Genomic DNA, 17,229 nt, shown 5'->3' with positions numbered 1-17,229 from the left:
ATGGAGATGGTTCTGTCTCCTTTCGTGTAAGTTTAAAAGTTCTCAACATATCTATGTTTCAGAAGCACTGGAGCAAAGAACTACTACAAGCAACCAGCAAGGGAAATCTCTCTTTGATGAGCATCACAAACAGGACTCAGCCTTTCGCTTATATCGTTTTCAGAAATTCAGAGACTAAATTATACAATAGTGTACCTGCAATGAAAACAATACTAGCAACAAGTTGCTAACACACACAATTCAGACGCCTTAATTGCTGTTTTGCCAAGTGCTGCAGTTAACAACGTCATAAAAAAAAATACCCAGGCCCCTCTCTGATAGCCAGAGCTACATCACTGCGAGTAGCACTTTAACACTGATCTAACCCGAGATGAAAATCACACACTAGGAAATTTTAAAAAAGGAACAAACCAAAAATCCACTCAAGTCAAATTTGTGATGTGACCCTGGCAATCCCGGTTGCTCCCACGCACCAGCTACACGGTTATATAAAAATCTCCACGCCACACAGCGCACCCGGCGGGCGGGGCAGGCTCGGGAGCAGCCGGCGGGCCGCGGTGCGGGTGCGGAGCGCGGCGGGGCGGCCGGGCAGCGGCCATTGTGTGCGCGCGCGGGCGGGCGGGCGGCCGGCGCACAGCGCCCCCGCACGGCCGCGCGCGCCCCGGCACCCGCCGCCGCTGGCCCCGCCCCGCCCGGCGCGGCGCCGCGCGCGCGGCTGTGGCGCCCGCCCGCACCGCGTCCGTGACGTCGCGGAGCGAGCGCGGCCGGGCCCGGCGCGCGCGTTGTTATTGACCCCGCTCGGGCGGGCACCGGCCGGACCCCCGGCTCGAACCCGCCCCGGGACACTGACAGGGAGTGCAGGGAGGGACAGAGGCTGTCAGAAAAAATTAAAATTAAAAAAAAAAAAAATCCAAAGTTTTGTTGCCTTTTTTTTTCCTAAGTTGCTGCCTTTTTTTTTTTTTTTTTTTTTTTTTTTTTTTTTTTTTTTTTTTTTTTGCGGGAAATTCAATTTTTTCACCGGGCTGCTCAGGGAGAGTGAGGGAGGGGGAAAAACAACTTTGCCCGCCGCAGCGCTCTCTCCTGTTACCAGCGCCTGCTCCTCTTACCAGGTTCTCGTAGCTCCGGGGATGCTCCTTGCCCGTCCAGTCCGTGCGCTTGGGCAGCAGCTGAAGGAGGGAAGAGAGGGCGCCCCGTGAGCGGCTCCCCCCTCCCCCGAGGAGCCCCCCGGCGGCGCCCGGGATGGGGCGGGGGAAGCGGGAGAGTGAGGGAAGGGGGAGGGAGGCCGCAGGCGGGGCGAGTGCCGGGTGCACGGCGCCGCTCTTACCTCTTTCTCCGCCACTTCTCGGATCAAGACCTGCAGCAACAACAAAAGCGGGGCGTGAGAAAAGGTTTCAAAAAGAGGGAAAAGGGAGAAGGAGGACGAAGCGGCCAGCGCGCCGCCCGATCAGCCGCCCTGCCCGGTCGCCCCCTCCCCACCAGGCCCGGCGGCGCCATCCATCCATCCATCCCTCCATCCTTCCATGCATCCATCCCCTACCTGAGCCGCTTGCTGGCATGGTCCGTCCTCCAAAAAGCGAGCGATGAGGAAGTAGAGCTCTGCGGAGAGAGGAGAGGCCGTCAGGGCTGGAGCTCGCCTCTTTCCCGCGGGATTCCCTTTCTTCCCCCTGCCCGCCACCCCTCTTCGGATCCCCCGGCCACCACTCACCCGCTCGTAGCTCCGCCGTGTGCCGGCTGCCGCCGTCCCCGGACATGGCGAGGCGAAAACCGGGGAGGGGAGGGGGGTAAAGGGGGAGAAGGGGGGGTTGCCCGGGCCGCGCTCCCGCGGCAGCGTCGGGTCCCAGCGAAATGCGCCCGCCCGGTCGCTGTCACTGCTCGTTCAGCGGGGAGAGTCTCGGCTCCACCATTCAACCCACGGGCAGCAGCAGCAGCAGCAGGAGGAGGAAACAACAACTCGCAGCCGCCCGCCGCCAACGCCGCCGCCGTCGCCAGCCAAGCAGCGCAAGCGAGCGCGATCCCTCCGCCAGGAGAAAGAGTCCCCTCCTCCTCCGCGCCCCCTCCTCAGCCCCCACGGCCCCGCGCGCCGCCCCTTCCCCCCGCGCCCCCCCGAGCCCCCGGCGCTGCCTGGTGGGGGCGGCCAGGCAGGGCAGGAATGGGGGAGCCGGGCTCTCCTGACCCCGGCTACCGCTCCGCTGCCGCGGCGGCCCCCAGCGCTGTCCGGCGCTGGAGGGGAGAGAGGGGCGAGCGCTACGCGTTTATTAGCGGGAAGGCGGGCGGGCTGTGGCAGAAGATGTCGGCGGGGTGGGCGGGAAGGCGGCGGGCGGGCGGCTGAAAGGCGCTTTCTCTGCGCGGTGCCGGCTCGCGGAGGGATACGACGCACGGGGAGGAGGAGGGGCTGCGGCGGCGGGGCCGCGGCGGCTCGCGGCGGTGGCTGCGGCGGCGCTGGAAGTTCCCGAGTTCCAGCGCCGCAAGAATGGGAAGCGAGCGAAGCCAAAATGCCCCCGGGGAGCGCGGCCCTGCTGGGGAGGCCAGGCACTTCCACACCCCCGGCTCGCGGCTCCCCCATAGCCCAGCCCGCTCCCTCAGAGCCAGCCGGGGACCTCGGGGCGCTGCCAGGGGCTTTGGCATCTGCGCGTAAGTGCCACAGTGTCAGGCGTTGTTGGTTCTGATTCTTGCAACATCGCGCCCGGGTTCCTGCCGTGGGTCTGGAGCGGGGGGAAATCCCAGCAAGCCCCCAGCAGCCAGAAAGGCGCCTTTCTCCCTTGTTCCCAGGGGTTGCCCAGGCGGCTCCGCCCGGAGGGGTGAAGGGCTCGCAGGACGCTCACTTTGAGAACTTCCCGTAAAAAAAAACCACAAAAAACCAAAACAACGAAACGAAAACCAAAACAACCAAACAAAACCCGACAGCTGATAACGATTCTATTCATTGCTTTTGCCGCTAAGCAGATCAGACATGCGGGACTGACGAATCTTCTGCCTTCCAGGAGCGATGGGCCAGAGGAGGAGTGTTGTCAACGCGAGGACCAGCGAGGGATGGTGATGCCGGCAACCTATGGCTGAACTGGAGGTAAATCACTAGCGGATCGATAACCTACCGAAGGTTCCTGAAAGGCTGCAACATTGTACGGAGCCCGGTTAGCGGTTAAATAATTTCTTTATTTAATGTTTGCTACCTGAAGGATACTGAATAAAACCTTCTGGTTGGTGTTGTAACTGTTTCTTTACTGCTCGTAGTCAAAAGAAAATAAAAACAAAGCCGGTGTCCTTTGGTAATTAGCTTTTTTTTAGAAAATCCATATCAGATGAGGGATTTAAAGGAGCACGATTCGTTGTCTTTATGTTTTGCAACGTGTCTGTGCTTTTTCTCGTCGATCTGGGGCCTTGCAAGAGCAAATGTTTGTGGACAATAAGAATGAATTTAACAGGGATCAATGTAAACAGGGCAAGCTGTAATTTTTCAATATTTCTTTAGCCTCAATTATTAACTGATGCAACTTGTGAAGCAAAGACAAAAGTATATTTGAAATTGTACAGAAACTAGACAAAGAAATATTTCTTTCCCTGTACATAAAAGCCCCTGAAATTCTCAACTATCTAACTTTCAACAAAATTAAATTTGAACAACATTTCTGTGCAGCTGAGGGTTACCTGCCTTGAGCATTTTTATACGTGTTTCCAAGGCCTGCAAGCTCAGTGTACAAGCTGGAGCTTTGTGCTTGACATGGTGAGAAAGCTTCGCTGCAATCACCCTTCTGCTTTATTGAAGAAATGTTACCCTGAAAGGTTAAAGAAAGGAGGCTAAAATATCACTTATTTCCATTGTCTTATTACAAAAACTATATTTATATGTGGATGTCTAGATGCTGTGCATTTTTAGTATACAATTATCACATGTCCTAAAAAAAAATCATTAAAATCCTAATCTAGAATTTGTTATCATTAAGGTAAATTAATTTTGTAGCATAAATTCTTTTTTTAATGAAAAGAAAAGCAAGACTATGTACTAGATTTGATCACTGTATCTGTAGCTATGATCACTATATATTTTATAATGTACATGTATCTCCCTTTCCTCAGACTTGTTACAATAACCCCTCCATTTCAGCTTCATTTTAAATCTACACTTCAAATAATTGAAAAAGAAATGAAATCATATTTAATGTCTAATAAAGATTTTAAAAATAAAGTGACTTGAATCTTTTCTTAGCAATGTAAAATGTGTACTGTAATATCTTTCATAGGTGATTTTCACAACAAAGGGCTACATGAATAATGTGATTAACATTTTAATTTCCCTTGATGTTTACATAAAAGAAAGTATACTGACGTATGACATCACTGAAACTGTAAACCAAGCAACAGAAAAATTTTAACAGTTAAGGAGTCTGAAAGTAGAGGAAAAACTCTCCTAGATATATTGACCCTCCTTGTTCTTTTGGCAACTCACAACTTTTCCTATTGCAGTTCAAAATACAGCCTGCAGAATCAAAAAGTTCTTGGTGTTTTGACAATAAAATAAGGATTGTGTCTTTTATTTAAATTTTTTTATCACCAAGCAAAATGAAATCATAGTCCCAGGCTTGAGATAGAGCACTGCAATACTACGAGTAATATTTAATAAACAGCTTTTACAAATGTACATTCCACTTTATTTTTACAGATCAAATGTGATGGGATTTTTATGTGCATGTGTGGCACAACATGAAAGTCATGCACAAGATAAAATGCCTAATTATTATTACTTGGTGATACATGTTAGTTTGAGCTCCTGTAACAGTAACAAATATTCCATTCATTTCTCAGAGATATTTTTAAAGGTTTTTTTATTTCATTTAAAATTAAGGCTTTTTTTTGTAATGTACACAAGTGAAGAAAAATATAATCTCTGAATTTTTACTGTCTTTATTGTTTTGCTTTCTAATGATCCCTTTTCTTTCATGTGATGTTTTCACCTTACATTATTCTAAAATAAAATACATCAGTCTTGCTTTATCAGCAAGATTTAATGTTTTCGGGGGAAATTGCACTGAAAGGTCTTCATGGCAAAAAAAGAAAAAAATAGTAATGGAATTGTTTCATTTTGTGACTTTCAAATGTTAATATTCACACACAATTGCTAAATTAATTTTACCAAAAAAAAAAAAAAAGGGGAAGAATAAACTTTCATAGATTTTCCTGTTGCTGTATATTTTACACATCAGGTATACTAAGCAATGGACTGATCCTAAGAGTTGCTGGTTTGGGATGTCTCTTTTTGCCCTAGCCTGGCTTTTTTTTTTTTTTTTTTTTATTCCATCCTCCTCTTCCCCTCTAAAAATTGCTATAAGCTCTGTAAGTATCCAAATACAGATATGTTAGAATTTTCTTGAATTACTGGTTACCTTTGACAGATAAGAATGTAGTATCTTTGGTTTCTTCCTAAATTTTCTGGTATTTTTCTGCACTTTTGGGATTAGTTGGTTGGGGGGTTTAGGGTTGGGAGTTTTTTGCTTGTTTTTTTACTGATATATTTTAGCCAGTGGTTTTTTGTGTCAGTATGATTTTATACCTTGTGCCCAGAAAGTACATTTTTTCGACCCAAGTAGTGGCAGTACTTGACATGAAAAGCTTTTCTGTTTCTTTTGAAATTTGCTCTTCTCCTTTTCTCTAGAGACAAAGGAAAGTATTTAGGGTTTGTAGATTGTCAAGCTGAACAATGTAGCTAAATATTTGAAGCATGATATTGGCAGGGGGTGGCTGAGAGCAACATAAAGCAGTGACTAAGTTTTCTTTGGGTTTGAATGGTTGGTTGGTTACTTGAACAGGGCTTTTTTGGTGAGTTTTCCACCTCAAATGAGAAGTATCACCACTAGTTACTTGTTGATTCTTACTCTTGAAACCAACCATAAACCTTACAAGGGCAAGACATGTGTGATGAGTGCTTGTGAGGCCAGCAAATTTTTTTATTATCATCATTTGTGTTAACTTCATGCAGAAAGAACCACACGTGCTAAAATACAATACTGCTATAAGCAAATTCCCTCTGTAGTTTCAAACAATAGCTTGGAGCTTATCTAAGTAGCTTCACATCAGAATTCTTTTAAATACTCACTTGTTCATGCTTCATGCCAAGAATACATCCATATCTTTTCTGCACCCAGCATCGGTAACCTACCTGAACTTTCTACTATGAAGTTTCTAATAGAGTGCTTAGCTGCTTTGTATTCTACCCTTATCAGATATTAAATAGTGAACTGTATGCTTCTATTTTTTACTTTATTTCCAATTTCAGTGTGCCCTTTACCACAGAACGTGCATGTCTTCCCACTACGCTATTTTTGAAAATATTTCCTGTTACTCCTGTTTGCTTCTCACCAATGGCCAAGAGGAGCTTAGAATGAGGCACCTGTATTACCCAAACTTCCAGCAGCACTGACAAATTAACATCTTTTAAAAAGCACACAAACTGATTAGCCTCTGAAAATATTTTCTATCATTTTTGTGTAAAAACAAGTAATTAGCTGCAAATCTACTATCAAGCTAAAAGTAGATCTATATGTCATTTATACTTTGAACAGTAAATGAGCCTTGTTGGAGTTCATCCAATGAACCTACAAACCTTTTTAATATGCTGTTACCCAAATAAATATGAATTGCACCAGCCTTGACATTCTTTCGGTTTCACTGTCATATCTCTGAGTACAAAACCTTCCCTTACAAAGAGAAACTAAGAATAAGGCCTATGTTATTCCTACTGAATAGAGGAATTCTACTGGTTCATGCTGGGGATTTTATTTAGGTTTGTTTTGTTTTAAAGCAAATTATTAAAATGCTGTACTTGATTGTTTGCTATTGGGCTTTTCTCCACAGAGACTCTTGGATATGTGCCATGTCTATTTTATGTCTCCAAAGTTTTCTGAGTCTTCTAAGAATTATGTAAAAGTTTTTTTAAGGGAAGCATTGAAACAATACACAGGATATATTTTAGAGGAGAGCTACTCCATAATGAAAATAGGAATTATGTTGCTTTAATATTGACAATTATTTGCTTAGATTATTACTTCTACAAAAATTTTGAAAATGTTTGTTGTTACTTTTCTTTGTAGTAGAAGTGTTCTAATATGCTAAGGCAATTTTTGTTGATCAGAAGATTCTCAAAATAACGTGCATCATTCATTTGTTTCAATGGTTTCATATTAGTGTTCTGAGTCTAAGAAGACTTACTTGAGGTCTTAAGTGACAAATTTTATTTAAATTGGTAAATATATATTATAAAGTTTGTTAAGGCACAATTTAATAGTGGCCTTCAGCTACTGTTTGTCTTTCCATTTCTCCAAATGAAAATTTAGATTTCTGTATAACCAAGTTTGAGGGTCATTTCCAGTTAGGGGTTTGGATTTGATGTTTTCATTTACTGTAGTAGCCTGTTAGAAAAACAACTTTTAAAAATACAGATGAGAGGTTATTTGCCTGATTTTTCAAAATGATGCTGGCCATCATTAGCTTTCATATAGACTTAGAATTGCTCTGAGTTAATACAAAATACTGTTAAAGATTTACATCTATGTAATAACTTAAGGGTTTCTGTGATACTGTTATCAGACATATAGTCTGATAAACTTGCTAATATGCAATTTAGATAAAAATAGAGGAGGCAGTAAGAAATATCAGTGAGATCTACCCAGGGAAGAGATGAGCAGAACAATGTAGGTATAATTTCATGATGTTACATTCAAAATAGTCTACTGAAGAAATTACATGAGTCATTCATACTCCTTATGGGCTCCAAATCAATGTAAGAGGGAGAAAAAACCCCTCTATTTGATAGCCAGTAGTAAATCTTTTTAATAGCCCATTCTATTTATTACATATTCAACATTGAGAATATGGTAATTTTTTTCCTAGAACTCTAATATGAAGCCAGTGAAACAAAACAATAACACATCTTCTGTTGTACTACTGCAATGAATCTTTCACCTTATCTCAAAAAATTAGAGTTCGGGAGAAAATTAGGATTAAGGGAAAATACTTTAGGTATAGGATTAAAGACCAGGGAAACAGAATAACATACATGGAGGAAGTTATATTCAATCAGTGCATATAAAATTTCTCTGTTTCGGAGAAGATAAAGCAAGACCCTCTATAAACCCTTGGGTATAGTTCAAGAATTGAAACACTTGAAAGATTTCAAATTAAAAACTATGTCTTTCCTCATATCAAAATATAGCCATTTGGGCTTCATTTTTGCCTCAGAAGTCTCAATGGCAAGGATTTTAGCAGTCTTTAGAAGAACTGATACTTCTATAGGTAAGAACAGCCAGTGATAGTACAGATACATAATTTTAGAGCTCATTAGTCTGATCCAACACAGCCTTACTCTCTTGCCAGCCTAAAGACCATCCTTAGTTTTTCCCAAGTGTTTCCTCCTAATGTTGTTTTAGTTTAGACCTACCATGTATTTTTATTTCTCTGCAATTGAAATACCTACTTTCCCCAAAATAGCAATGATGTAGAGTGAGTAGTACCAATATTTGCACTTACAGTAAAAATTCAGGGCTGTTAGCATTGAGCCATTTGGCTGACAGTGCCTACTTTGTGTAGCATATGTGATTTGTCAGTCATCCATGAAATACGCATCACTGAGATTCCGATCTCCATTTATTGTTCAGTCTTCTGAGAAAATACTGGTTTGCTGATCCAGATTTCTCAACATTTTGTATTCTTGTATGGCATCTACTTAGTGCCTTGAAAGGATTATTTTATATTTTCAGTTTGCCCAGCTCTTGTGAGCCACATAGGCATGGTGTACTAATTGAGATACAAATTGTGTAAGATAATTGCTGATTTAAAGTAATTGAACAGGCTCTTGATTTTACAGGTTGTAGAGTAACAGTGCTTCACAAGAAGTGTGATCAGACAGCAAATGATCCCTGCATATACGTGACACTGGTTGCATTTTTTGTTTGCTTCCTTGTTTTTAACCTAATACTAATGTAAGATGAAGACTGGCACATGTGACTCCCTTTTCCCAGGTGAGGCCCCACCACAAGATTAAAAGATTGTGATCATTCTAGATAGACTAATCGGTAGTTTTCTCATGCAGAGTGGAGCAGCTTTCTTAACAGAGATTAAGAAGAGCCCTCTCTTGAGGATTTTTTCCCAGGTGGCTAGCTCAGTCTGTTCTGAGGTACAAAATACTGATTTCTCTTCCCTGGAAGAATTTGAACTGAAGTGGGATCCTCCTGCACACAAGAGTAAATTAAAACTGCACAAGCCCCTCTTTGGTTAGGACCAGGTTTGGTAAGCATGCTCAGAAAATGATCCATGGGTACAAACAAGACAAGCAGAGATTTATGGAACAGGACCTAGCTGGAACAGGCAGTGCTGGACAAACTAAGAAGTTTTTTAGGCACTCAGAAACTCTCACTGTTGGAAAATGACCTACCTATATTTTGAATGGTAAAATAATGGAAAGATCATTTTATAGTTAGTGTCATGCACATTCTCACCTCATCACTGATGGGTGTTCTTGCAATAAACTCTGGAGCACAAGCCTAGTGCTAGTTTCTGCACATGTGAATTTTTTTTTAAATCCAACTTCCAAGATTGAATAAAAAAGGAATTGTATTTGATCTTTCAGCATCAAATTTGACTACTAATAATTACCTCTTGACAGACCCTTTTAAATAAAGCATCAAATAACACTAAAAGTCAATCAGCTAATGTAAAGAAACACATCTTATGAAAAGTAGATTGAAGAAATACATAGGAATTTATTTTTAATATAGTTGTTGTAATAAAGCGATGTCTGTTTTGTCCATGTATCAATTTGTTTGTATATGTTGAAATTGCTTTCCTCAGACCCTGCATAGCAGTTTCTGACAGTTTTTAAAACATGTCAGTCTTGGTGCATCCCAGATTTCACCACATTAAGTGTACCTCTGAATTGTGTTGTTCCCATATACTCCCAACCCTGATTTTTCAGTTGAAATTTTTCAGCAGCCAGCATACTTACATTTTTCTCTTCCCCCAGGAGGGTGGTGTGCATGCCTTTCAGTTCATTCACTGATGGATAATTCTAATAGCCTAGGACTCTGGAAGATGACAGGTCATGACATATTTGCAGACAACAAAATTTCAAATTCCAGTACACAGAATGTAAGGTGTTCTTGCTCCTGTATTCCTCAGTTTTGAATTTTACCCATCCTTGTAAACTGAAGAGCACTACTGCCCACTCAGTTTCTGGCCAGTTGCTCATGCCAGTGGCCATATCCATATTACTGGGCTCTTTCAACCTCCAAAACAGGACAGCTGTATTTGCAGTGTCAGCTGGGCCTGAGCTACCCCCTGAGCCATGCCAAGGGTGCCTTGGGAGAATGCTGCTTGTCCTGGACCTAGTGCAGGGACTCGGCTGTCAACAGTTTAACAGTGTCAGCTCTGGGCTTCAAGTCTGCAGCTCTGTGCCCTGGCACCTTCTGGTTTGCTAGCATAGACACAGCTTTTGCAACAAACAAAAGGGAAGCTGCCATTGTGCTTTACTTCTGAAACTGAGATATCTTTATAGTAAAGCATAGTACGTAAAACATGGAATACATTCCACAACAACATCCTTTGCTAGGAAGTTCTAGAGGCAGAGATAAATCCTAGCTAGTTTGTAACAAACCCTAAGACAGCTCATTTCACTTTTGCTCAGCCTCCAAATCTAGTCTTTATTCTGTCCACTAAATAATGAGAAAATGCTGAAATGCTTAAAATTATAAATGCTTCTCCGGGCCACACTAAAGATCCTCGAAGGAAGAGTTGATGTGGAAAATAAACCAGAAAAATACAAAGTCTCAAACTGACGAGAAGTTGAAAGAAAACAATGTAACATTACAAGGAAGTAAGCAAATTAACATCTGTCAGAGAGATTCACAGTATATCTCAATTATTGCTACAGTGTTCTGACCTGATAACTACCTGTATTTTGTGGTAGTCAAGCGCTGGCTGCAGTTGCTCCCAACAAATCTATTTAAAGGTGCTTGAGAGATGTCACAAAGGACATCTTAAATCTTAGAATCATAGAATATCTTGAGGTGGAAGGGGCTGGCAAGGACCATCAAAATCCAACTTCTGGAGCTGCATGGGTTTGCCTCAAATATCTCATCACGTGCCCAAGAGCATTGTCCAAACATTCCCTGAACTCTGTCAGGCTTGGTGCCCTGGCCACTTTCCTGGGGAGCCCATTCCAATGCCCAAACACCCTCTGGATGAAAAACTTTTTCCCTATTATCCAACCTAAACCTTCCCTGATACAACTCAGGCAATTCCTTTGGTCCTGTCACTGTCACCACAGAGAAGAGATCAGTGCCTGCCCTTTCTTATCCCCTCACAAGGAAGCTGTAACTGCAGTGAGGTCTCCCCTCAGTCTCCTCCAGGCTGAACAGACCCAGTGCCCTCAGCCACTCCTCACACGCTTCCCCTCAAGGCCCTTCACCATCTCTGTTGCCCTCCTTGGACACTCTCTAACAGTTCAATGTCTTTCTTACATTGTGGTGCCCAGAACTGCCCCCAGCACTCGAGGTGAGACTGCCCCAGTGCAGAGCAGGACAATCCCCTCCCTTGCCTGGCTGGTGATGCTGTGCCTGATGCCCCAGGACAGGGTTGGCTCTCCTGGCTGCCAAGGCACTGCTGGCTCGTGTTCAACTTGCCATTCACCAGGACCCCCAGGTCCCTTCCCCTGGCACTGCTTTCCAGTATCCCATTCCCCAGTCTGTCTTTACATCCAGGGTTGCCCATCCCAGGTACAGATCCAGCACTTTCCCTTGTTAAACTTCATAGAGTCGGGTGATTGCTCAGTCCTCTAATTTGTCAAAGATTTTGTCAGACCTTACTGGGAACAGGAAGACTAGTGCATGGAAAGCACTGAAAAGAATCCTCAAGCAGTGTTTGGCCATAAAGCTTCTTGCCACTGGCTTGTTATCTGGTATAAATATGACTATGAGGGGGAAGGTGGAACACCCTTTTTGAAAGAAGTAATATATAACTGAGTCCTTTATTCATGGTCCAACAATAATATAACCTGCTAAACATGCCAGATGCACTGTTATTAAGAGATACATGATACCAAATACTTTGTCTAATTGCTTGATGAATAAAGGGACAGCCAGTATTTTCCTTGTTTGGTATAAACCGAGTCTATTGTTACAAGTGATGAACTGAATTGGTCATTGAATTTTGTAAGAATGCAATATTTATGCTGCTGGCTTCTTTCTGTATATTACCTAATGCATTGTGGGATCTATAAACCTAAAACACCACCCCACCATGAAAGGATGAATCCAGTGGTAATGCTGAAGTGTTCATCAGATGAGGAGCATTATTGTTTTCACTTAAAGGAGACAGCATTTAAAAAATTAGTTAGGACACCCCTGTGATCATTCAGGTATGAATGGGACAGTGGCTTGACAGAGCCAAAGGCAAGTGCTCTAACACCAGTTGCTTACAACCTGTATGGCAGTGATTCACCTTGCAGTTTCATCACTGAGGGTGACATCTCTTTGGAAATACAATTTTTCTTTTTAGCTGTTTTTTTGGATGTCTTCACAATTCAATTCAACTGCTACTATAATTGGCACTTGCAACTCAATATTTATAACCAATTTCATACACTTCCCATAGTCCTAACAGCATGTGTAATAGCAGAGCAGTAGCCATCTCTTGTCATTAATTACTGTTAACACTATCCACATTCACTATTTTTGAATAACTATTGTCAACTTTCTGATTCATCATAATCATATAAGACAACCAGCTGCCAAAAATGTCACAACCAAATCTATCCTTGTGCATCTATTTGGAAGTGTGCCTTTTCTGTGCTGCTCTGCATCAGAACAACCTGCACCAGTCCTATTGTTCCCTTTGATGAACTACCACTGCACCCAACTTGTGAATCCAAGGCCCCCACCTCCCCTCTGCTGCTGAGGCCAAGCAACCATCATCTTGTGTATGGCCACTATAAAGATGTCTCTAAACAGTAGTAGAGGTGCTGTGCTCACCTGATCTTCCCCTGGCTCTCTCTCTTCCATCTCATCTCAAAGTCCAGGATCTGTTGTCACTGAGGTAGATAGCAAACTCCCCAGTAGCCTCTTGATGCTCAGATTTACCATATTTTTAAATCTTTACTCACCTAGTTCCCTTGGGGGTAAAGAAAGCAAAGCTTCCTGAAAGACTCCAGAAGTTCATCAACACAACCAGTAGTTATCCTGCAGGTGGAGATTTGGCACCAATACACAAATGGTACTTAAGTGCAATAATGCCTTCAAGGAAGTAGGAAAAAAACCCCCTACAATTACAAGCTTTACCAGGAATGTATCCTAGAGGGAACAAAACAAAAGCACTGTGCCCTCAGTGACTGGATTGTTGATAAAGGACCCGAGGGGAAAAAATAAATCTAGTGACATTCAAGGCTTGCTTGCACATGCAAAAAAATTTGCTGTTTCTCTCTTGCTCCTATTCCTAGAAAAATGTTTCTCCTATGTTGTGCAAGATATCTTCTTCCACACCCACCCACCCAGATTACAGGATCAGACCCCCTCCTGCCCTTCCCAGCTCTGCCCCCTGCCCCCCACCCACCCAGACTGACTTCCACAAAGCATCGTGGCTGTGCAATCACTGCAGAGTGTTCACACATTGCTCCTGCACTCAGCCACCAGGGAACTTTCCAAGCTCAGTCTGGGATGACCCCCAGCTGCTGCAGTAGCAGCACTCCTCCCTCTTGTGAATAACATGCAGCCATCTGTAAGGTGACAATGAAGAGAATCACAGAAATTCTCCATTACTGCTACTCCTTTCTTACTCAGTTATTCTAGATGCACCTGACATATATCACGTGCTTTATCTCCGATAGTTATGAACCCTTTGAAGAGTTCACATCTTCCAACTTCTTACAGAATATGCCTGACACACACACACATTTATATATATGTAACATTAGAAACTAGGAAGGGTTTGGTTTGGTTTTTAGAAATTATATTTATTTTTATTATTATTATTATTATTATTCTAAAGAAAGCTTAGAATGGCCTTCCAGCTTTGTCTTGCAATGGGGCAAAAGTTCTTGTTCTACAACCTTTATTTTGCAACTACAGTAATATTTTATAGCCATTTTAGAAATAGACTGGGGACTTTGACAAGATCACTCTTTCCAGTCACTGCATTGTCATCTTAAATTATATTGCTCTCCATTAAATTGTTCATTATTGGAAGATTCATATCAAACAGCTTAGTACCTGAAATTGTCCAGTATAAATTCAGTTTTTATGGGCTTCAAGTCTGAAATTTATTTCTGAATGAGAATGGAAACAGTGATAAAACAATTCCTACAAGTTATAATACCATGACATAAATGCAGTACTAAAACTAAGCACAATGGCCTCAAATCGGGTTTATTTTTTGAGCATGAATTTGAATGACTAGCTTTATCCTTATCTTAGCAGGTATGCAAATATGATTCTCTGCTTATATTATGATTGGTATCAATAGACAAATTTAAAACCTGGCGTTAGTTAAGTCAGTTTTCACCAGAACTCATTTATAGCCACTTTGAAGATGACTGTGAGGGTATTTTGCTGTATTAGTCAAACACCTGTTAGTCCCCCTATTCACAAAGGGCATAATGTATCAAAACAGTTTATTTCTTATACTGTCCATTTTATATGGGAAAACCATTGAACTATTTCATTCTGATCTATTAAAAATGCAGAACTGGACATTCTAGAAAGCAGTTGTTGGCAATTTGGCAAGTCAATCTGGCTTTAGTTAGGCTTTATCAGTTTTAAAATAAAGCAAAAAGTATGTAGATTAGAGAGAACAGGAGTAGAAAATTCTTGTTTTACCAAAAATAATAGCACTGAATATTCTAATGCCTCTCCTGACCACTATGTATGCAGCAGCAATTTAACTAACAGTGAAAGTGTTCTTCACATTTTCCTACAAATACAAGAAAGGTAACAAACCTTGAGCCAAGAGGGTGACAGAGTTCTTGCTGTACTGGAGTTGTTTATAGACAGTCTGCTGTATATTTAGTGCTGTAATTCACATATAGAAGTTTACTGTCTTATTTAATATAAATGAACATTGTGGGCTAAATTCTTGCTTTTCCCAATTCCACTAGAAATTTAACTTGCATGTTATTTATTCTAGTAAGTGATCTTTATTTTCTTGCTAGTCTTTTTCTCTTTCCTTGTTTTTTTCTTTTTGCAGTTATGAACAGACCAAATAACACTCAAACTTTTAAGGGTTGAGCAAGATGCACCAAAACAACTTAATTTTCACTGCTTTTTAGCACAAGGGTTAATTTTCCATTAGGTTTTCTGTAAATTGGTTGCATCTTATCTGCAGTTCAGAAAAAGCTGCCGTTGCCATTGAACAGACAAAATACCAAGTGTAACCTTGTGCTGACATATGCAGTTAGCCCAAGGTCAGTCAATGATAGGGCAGTAGTGGAAAGTGACAACCTAAGGGAATTGTCTTGTTTCTGATGCATTTGCCTCCTTTAAACTTAAAAAAACTGTCTGTCGTGGTTTAGGAATGGTCCTCCCCAATTCAGTGCCCCCACTGAGACTCCCAAGCCAGATGCCACTTGTTCACTCTCCTCAATTCCCCTTGTCCTTCCCACACCAGGGATGGTTGAAAATTGGAAGCACAAAAGGTTAAAATCACAGGTTGATATAAGAAGAGCTTACTGGAAACAGCAGTGAGATAAGAAAAGAACAGTAACAGCAACAATACTAAAAAAAGTGTACCCAGAGAGGGTGATTTACACACAGAATGCTCATCAAGCCTGAGATAACTAAACAATGAGGGATGAACCCTAAGCCCACCACTGGAAAGGGACATGCTTCTCCTTGGAGGGGAAGAGTCCCTTCTCCCCAGACCTTGGACCCTGGCCATGCAGTAAGAAGGTATTGAATAACATTTGGGTCTTGGACTAGCCCACACAGCTCCAGGCTCTGCACCCTCACAGCTACTGCAAAACATTAACCCTGTCCTTGGCTGAAACTTAGACACCCTCACAATTTTATTTTTTTTTTAATGTACCTTGAATTACCCATCTGTTACATCCCACAAAGGACAAATACTGCTTTCAGGGATCCCTCCAAACCTTGTGTTCAAGTGTGAAGCAGTCAGTCATTAAATACTGATGATACGAGTTTCCTTATGGCAGAGATGTGACACCTGGCACTTCCAACTGCCACTTCAAAACTAAAATACTTACATGTTTCCTGAAGGTGCTCTGCAGATCACCACCTGCCCACGAAGACTCTTGCTACATATGTCTGAATGTGTGACCATTCTAATTTTAAAAAACATGTTCTAGAACTTGATACAGTGCCTTGGAGATTTCTCTGAGAATTTGACACATAGAGAAAAAAATATAGGTAAGCATGACATTTACAAAGCACTTTTGAAAAATCAGAAATGTTAAGTGAATCAGCAGGGTAGTGTGTTTCACTGCACTTTAGCCAAGTGAATCTTTTGCTAAGTGCTTCCAGCGGAATTCTGGCACTGAGCTGAATCTCCTAATCCGGTTGGGACAACAGAAGAGTTATGTGCCAAAATTACTAGATCTTGTGCAATTAGTTTAAGGACCCAACTTCTGCCACCTTTATTAAAAGAGCTCTCCTTAAATAAGCCTGTCCAGAGAAGTGTCTTCTGATGCTCATGCTTAACTTAAATTTTAAGTTAAAAGGGTCATTCCAAGAGCTTCAAGCGTCTAGATAGTATTAGACAATCTCTTGGTGATCCACACAAAATGATCAGAGTATATATACATATACCCAGAGGGACAAGAAACTCATAAATTGAAAAAATGCTTACAAATAGCACTTTGATGATTCTGTGAAAGAGTTCAGATGGTTCAACTTCCCACAACCATAACTAGATTTTCAACAGAGTCCATCAGAAAGCAAATCAGAAGTAATGTGCAGGATTACCAAACACATATCACTGGGTAACACTAAGGACTTCCCTTCTCATTGTCTACAACTTCTGTTATAGCCCTCTGCCTTGCATCACCAAAAGCAGAGCATTGATTTAAATTTTCTAACAAAACTAAGTTCATGCTGCAGAGAACAGCCTCCTCTTCTGTGGGTGTAGCAAGCCTATCATAAAAGTATAAGTGACATTTATATCAATGCAGGTCTTAACTCCTATTCTAGCTAGCAGAGAGAGTTTTGGCAATCAAGCTTCAATTTTCAAGTGTAGATATGC

The 17,229-nt window shown here is 42.1% G+C and overlaps 2 protein-coding genes across 4 annotated transcripts in view; one reads left to right on the top strand and one right to left on the bottom strand.

Annotated features, from left to right (window-relative positions):
• PHIP (pleckstrin homology domain interacting protein) overlaps nucleotides 1–2,074 on the bottom strand; it is a 108,197-nt gene extending 106,123 nt beyond the window's left edge. For all 3 annotated transcript variants that reach the window (XM_030235558.2, XM_050971934.1, XM_050971933.1), the window contains exons 1-4: nucleotides 1,706–2,074; nucleotides 1,538–1,596; nucleotides 1,325–1,354; nucleotides 1,107–1,166 (exon numbers count right to left, since the gene is read on the bottom strand). In XM_030235558.2, coding sequence (XP_030091418.2) covers nucleotides 1,107–1,166; nucleotides 1,325–1,354; nucleotides 1,538–1,596; nucleotides 1,706–1,751 — 195 coding nt within the window. In that variant the 5' untranslated portion in view covers nucleotides 1,752–2,074. The remainder of the gene's footprint in view (nucleotides 1–1,106; nucleotides 1,167–1,324; nucleotides 1,355–1,537; nucleotides 1,597–1,705) is intronic.
• On the top strand, nucleotides 1,750–4,183 carry LOC127059347 (translation initiation factor IF-2-like). The gene is made up of 4 exons (XM_050971896.1): nucleotides 1,750–1,781; nucleotides 1,829–2,631; nucleotides 2,944–3,064; nucleotides 3,635–4,183. Exons 1-4 carry the CDS (start codon nucleotides 1,750–1,752, stop codon nucleotides 3,636–3,638), a joined length of 960 nt encoding a protein of 319 aa, XP_050827853.1. The 3' UTR covers nucleotides 3,639–4,183.
• The last annotated feature ends 13,046 nt before the right edge of the window (nucleotides 4,184–17,229 follow it).

Source organism: Serinus canaria, chromosome 3 (genome assembly GCF_022539315.1).
Source record: "Serinus canaria isolate serCan28SL12 chromosome 3, serCan2020, whole genome shotgun sequence".
Classification (NCBI taxonomy): Eukaryota; Metazoa; Chordata; class Aves; order Passeriformes; family Fringillidae; genus Serinus; species Serinus canaria.
The sequence above is the reverse complement of the archived record's forward strand: the minus strand, read 5'-3'. Positions and strand labels throughout refer to the sequence as shown.

What these genes read in the sequence shown, in the direction of transcription:
- LOC127059347 (XM_050971896.1), top strand. Translation starts at nt 1,750, where the DNA reads ATGGCGAGGCGAAAACCGGGGAGGGGAGGGGG. An exon ending in AAACCGGGGAGGGGAGGGGG is followed by an intron (nt 1,782 to 1,828) that starts GTAAAGGGGGAG and finishes CTCCCGCGGCAG; the next exon opens with CGTCGGGTCCCAGCGAAATG. An exon ending in AGGGGCTTTGGCATCTGCGC is followed by an intron (nt 2,632 to 2,943) that starts GTAAGTGCCACA and finishes GCCGCTAAGCAG; the next exon opens with ATCAGACATGCGGGACTGAC.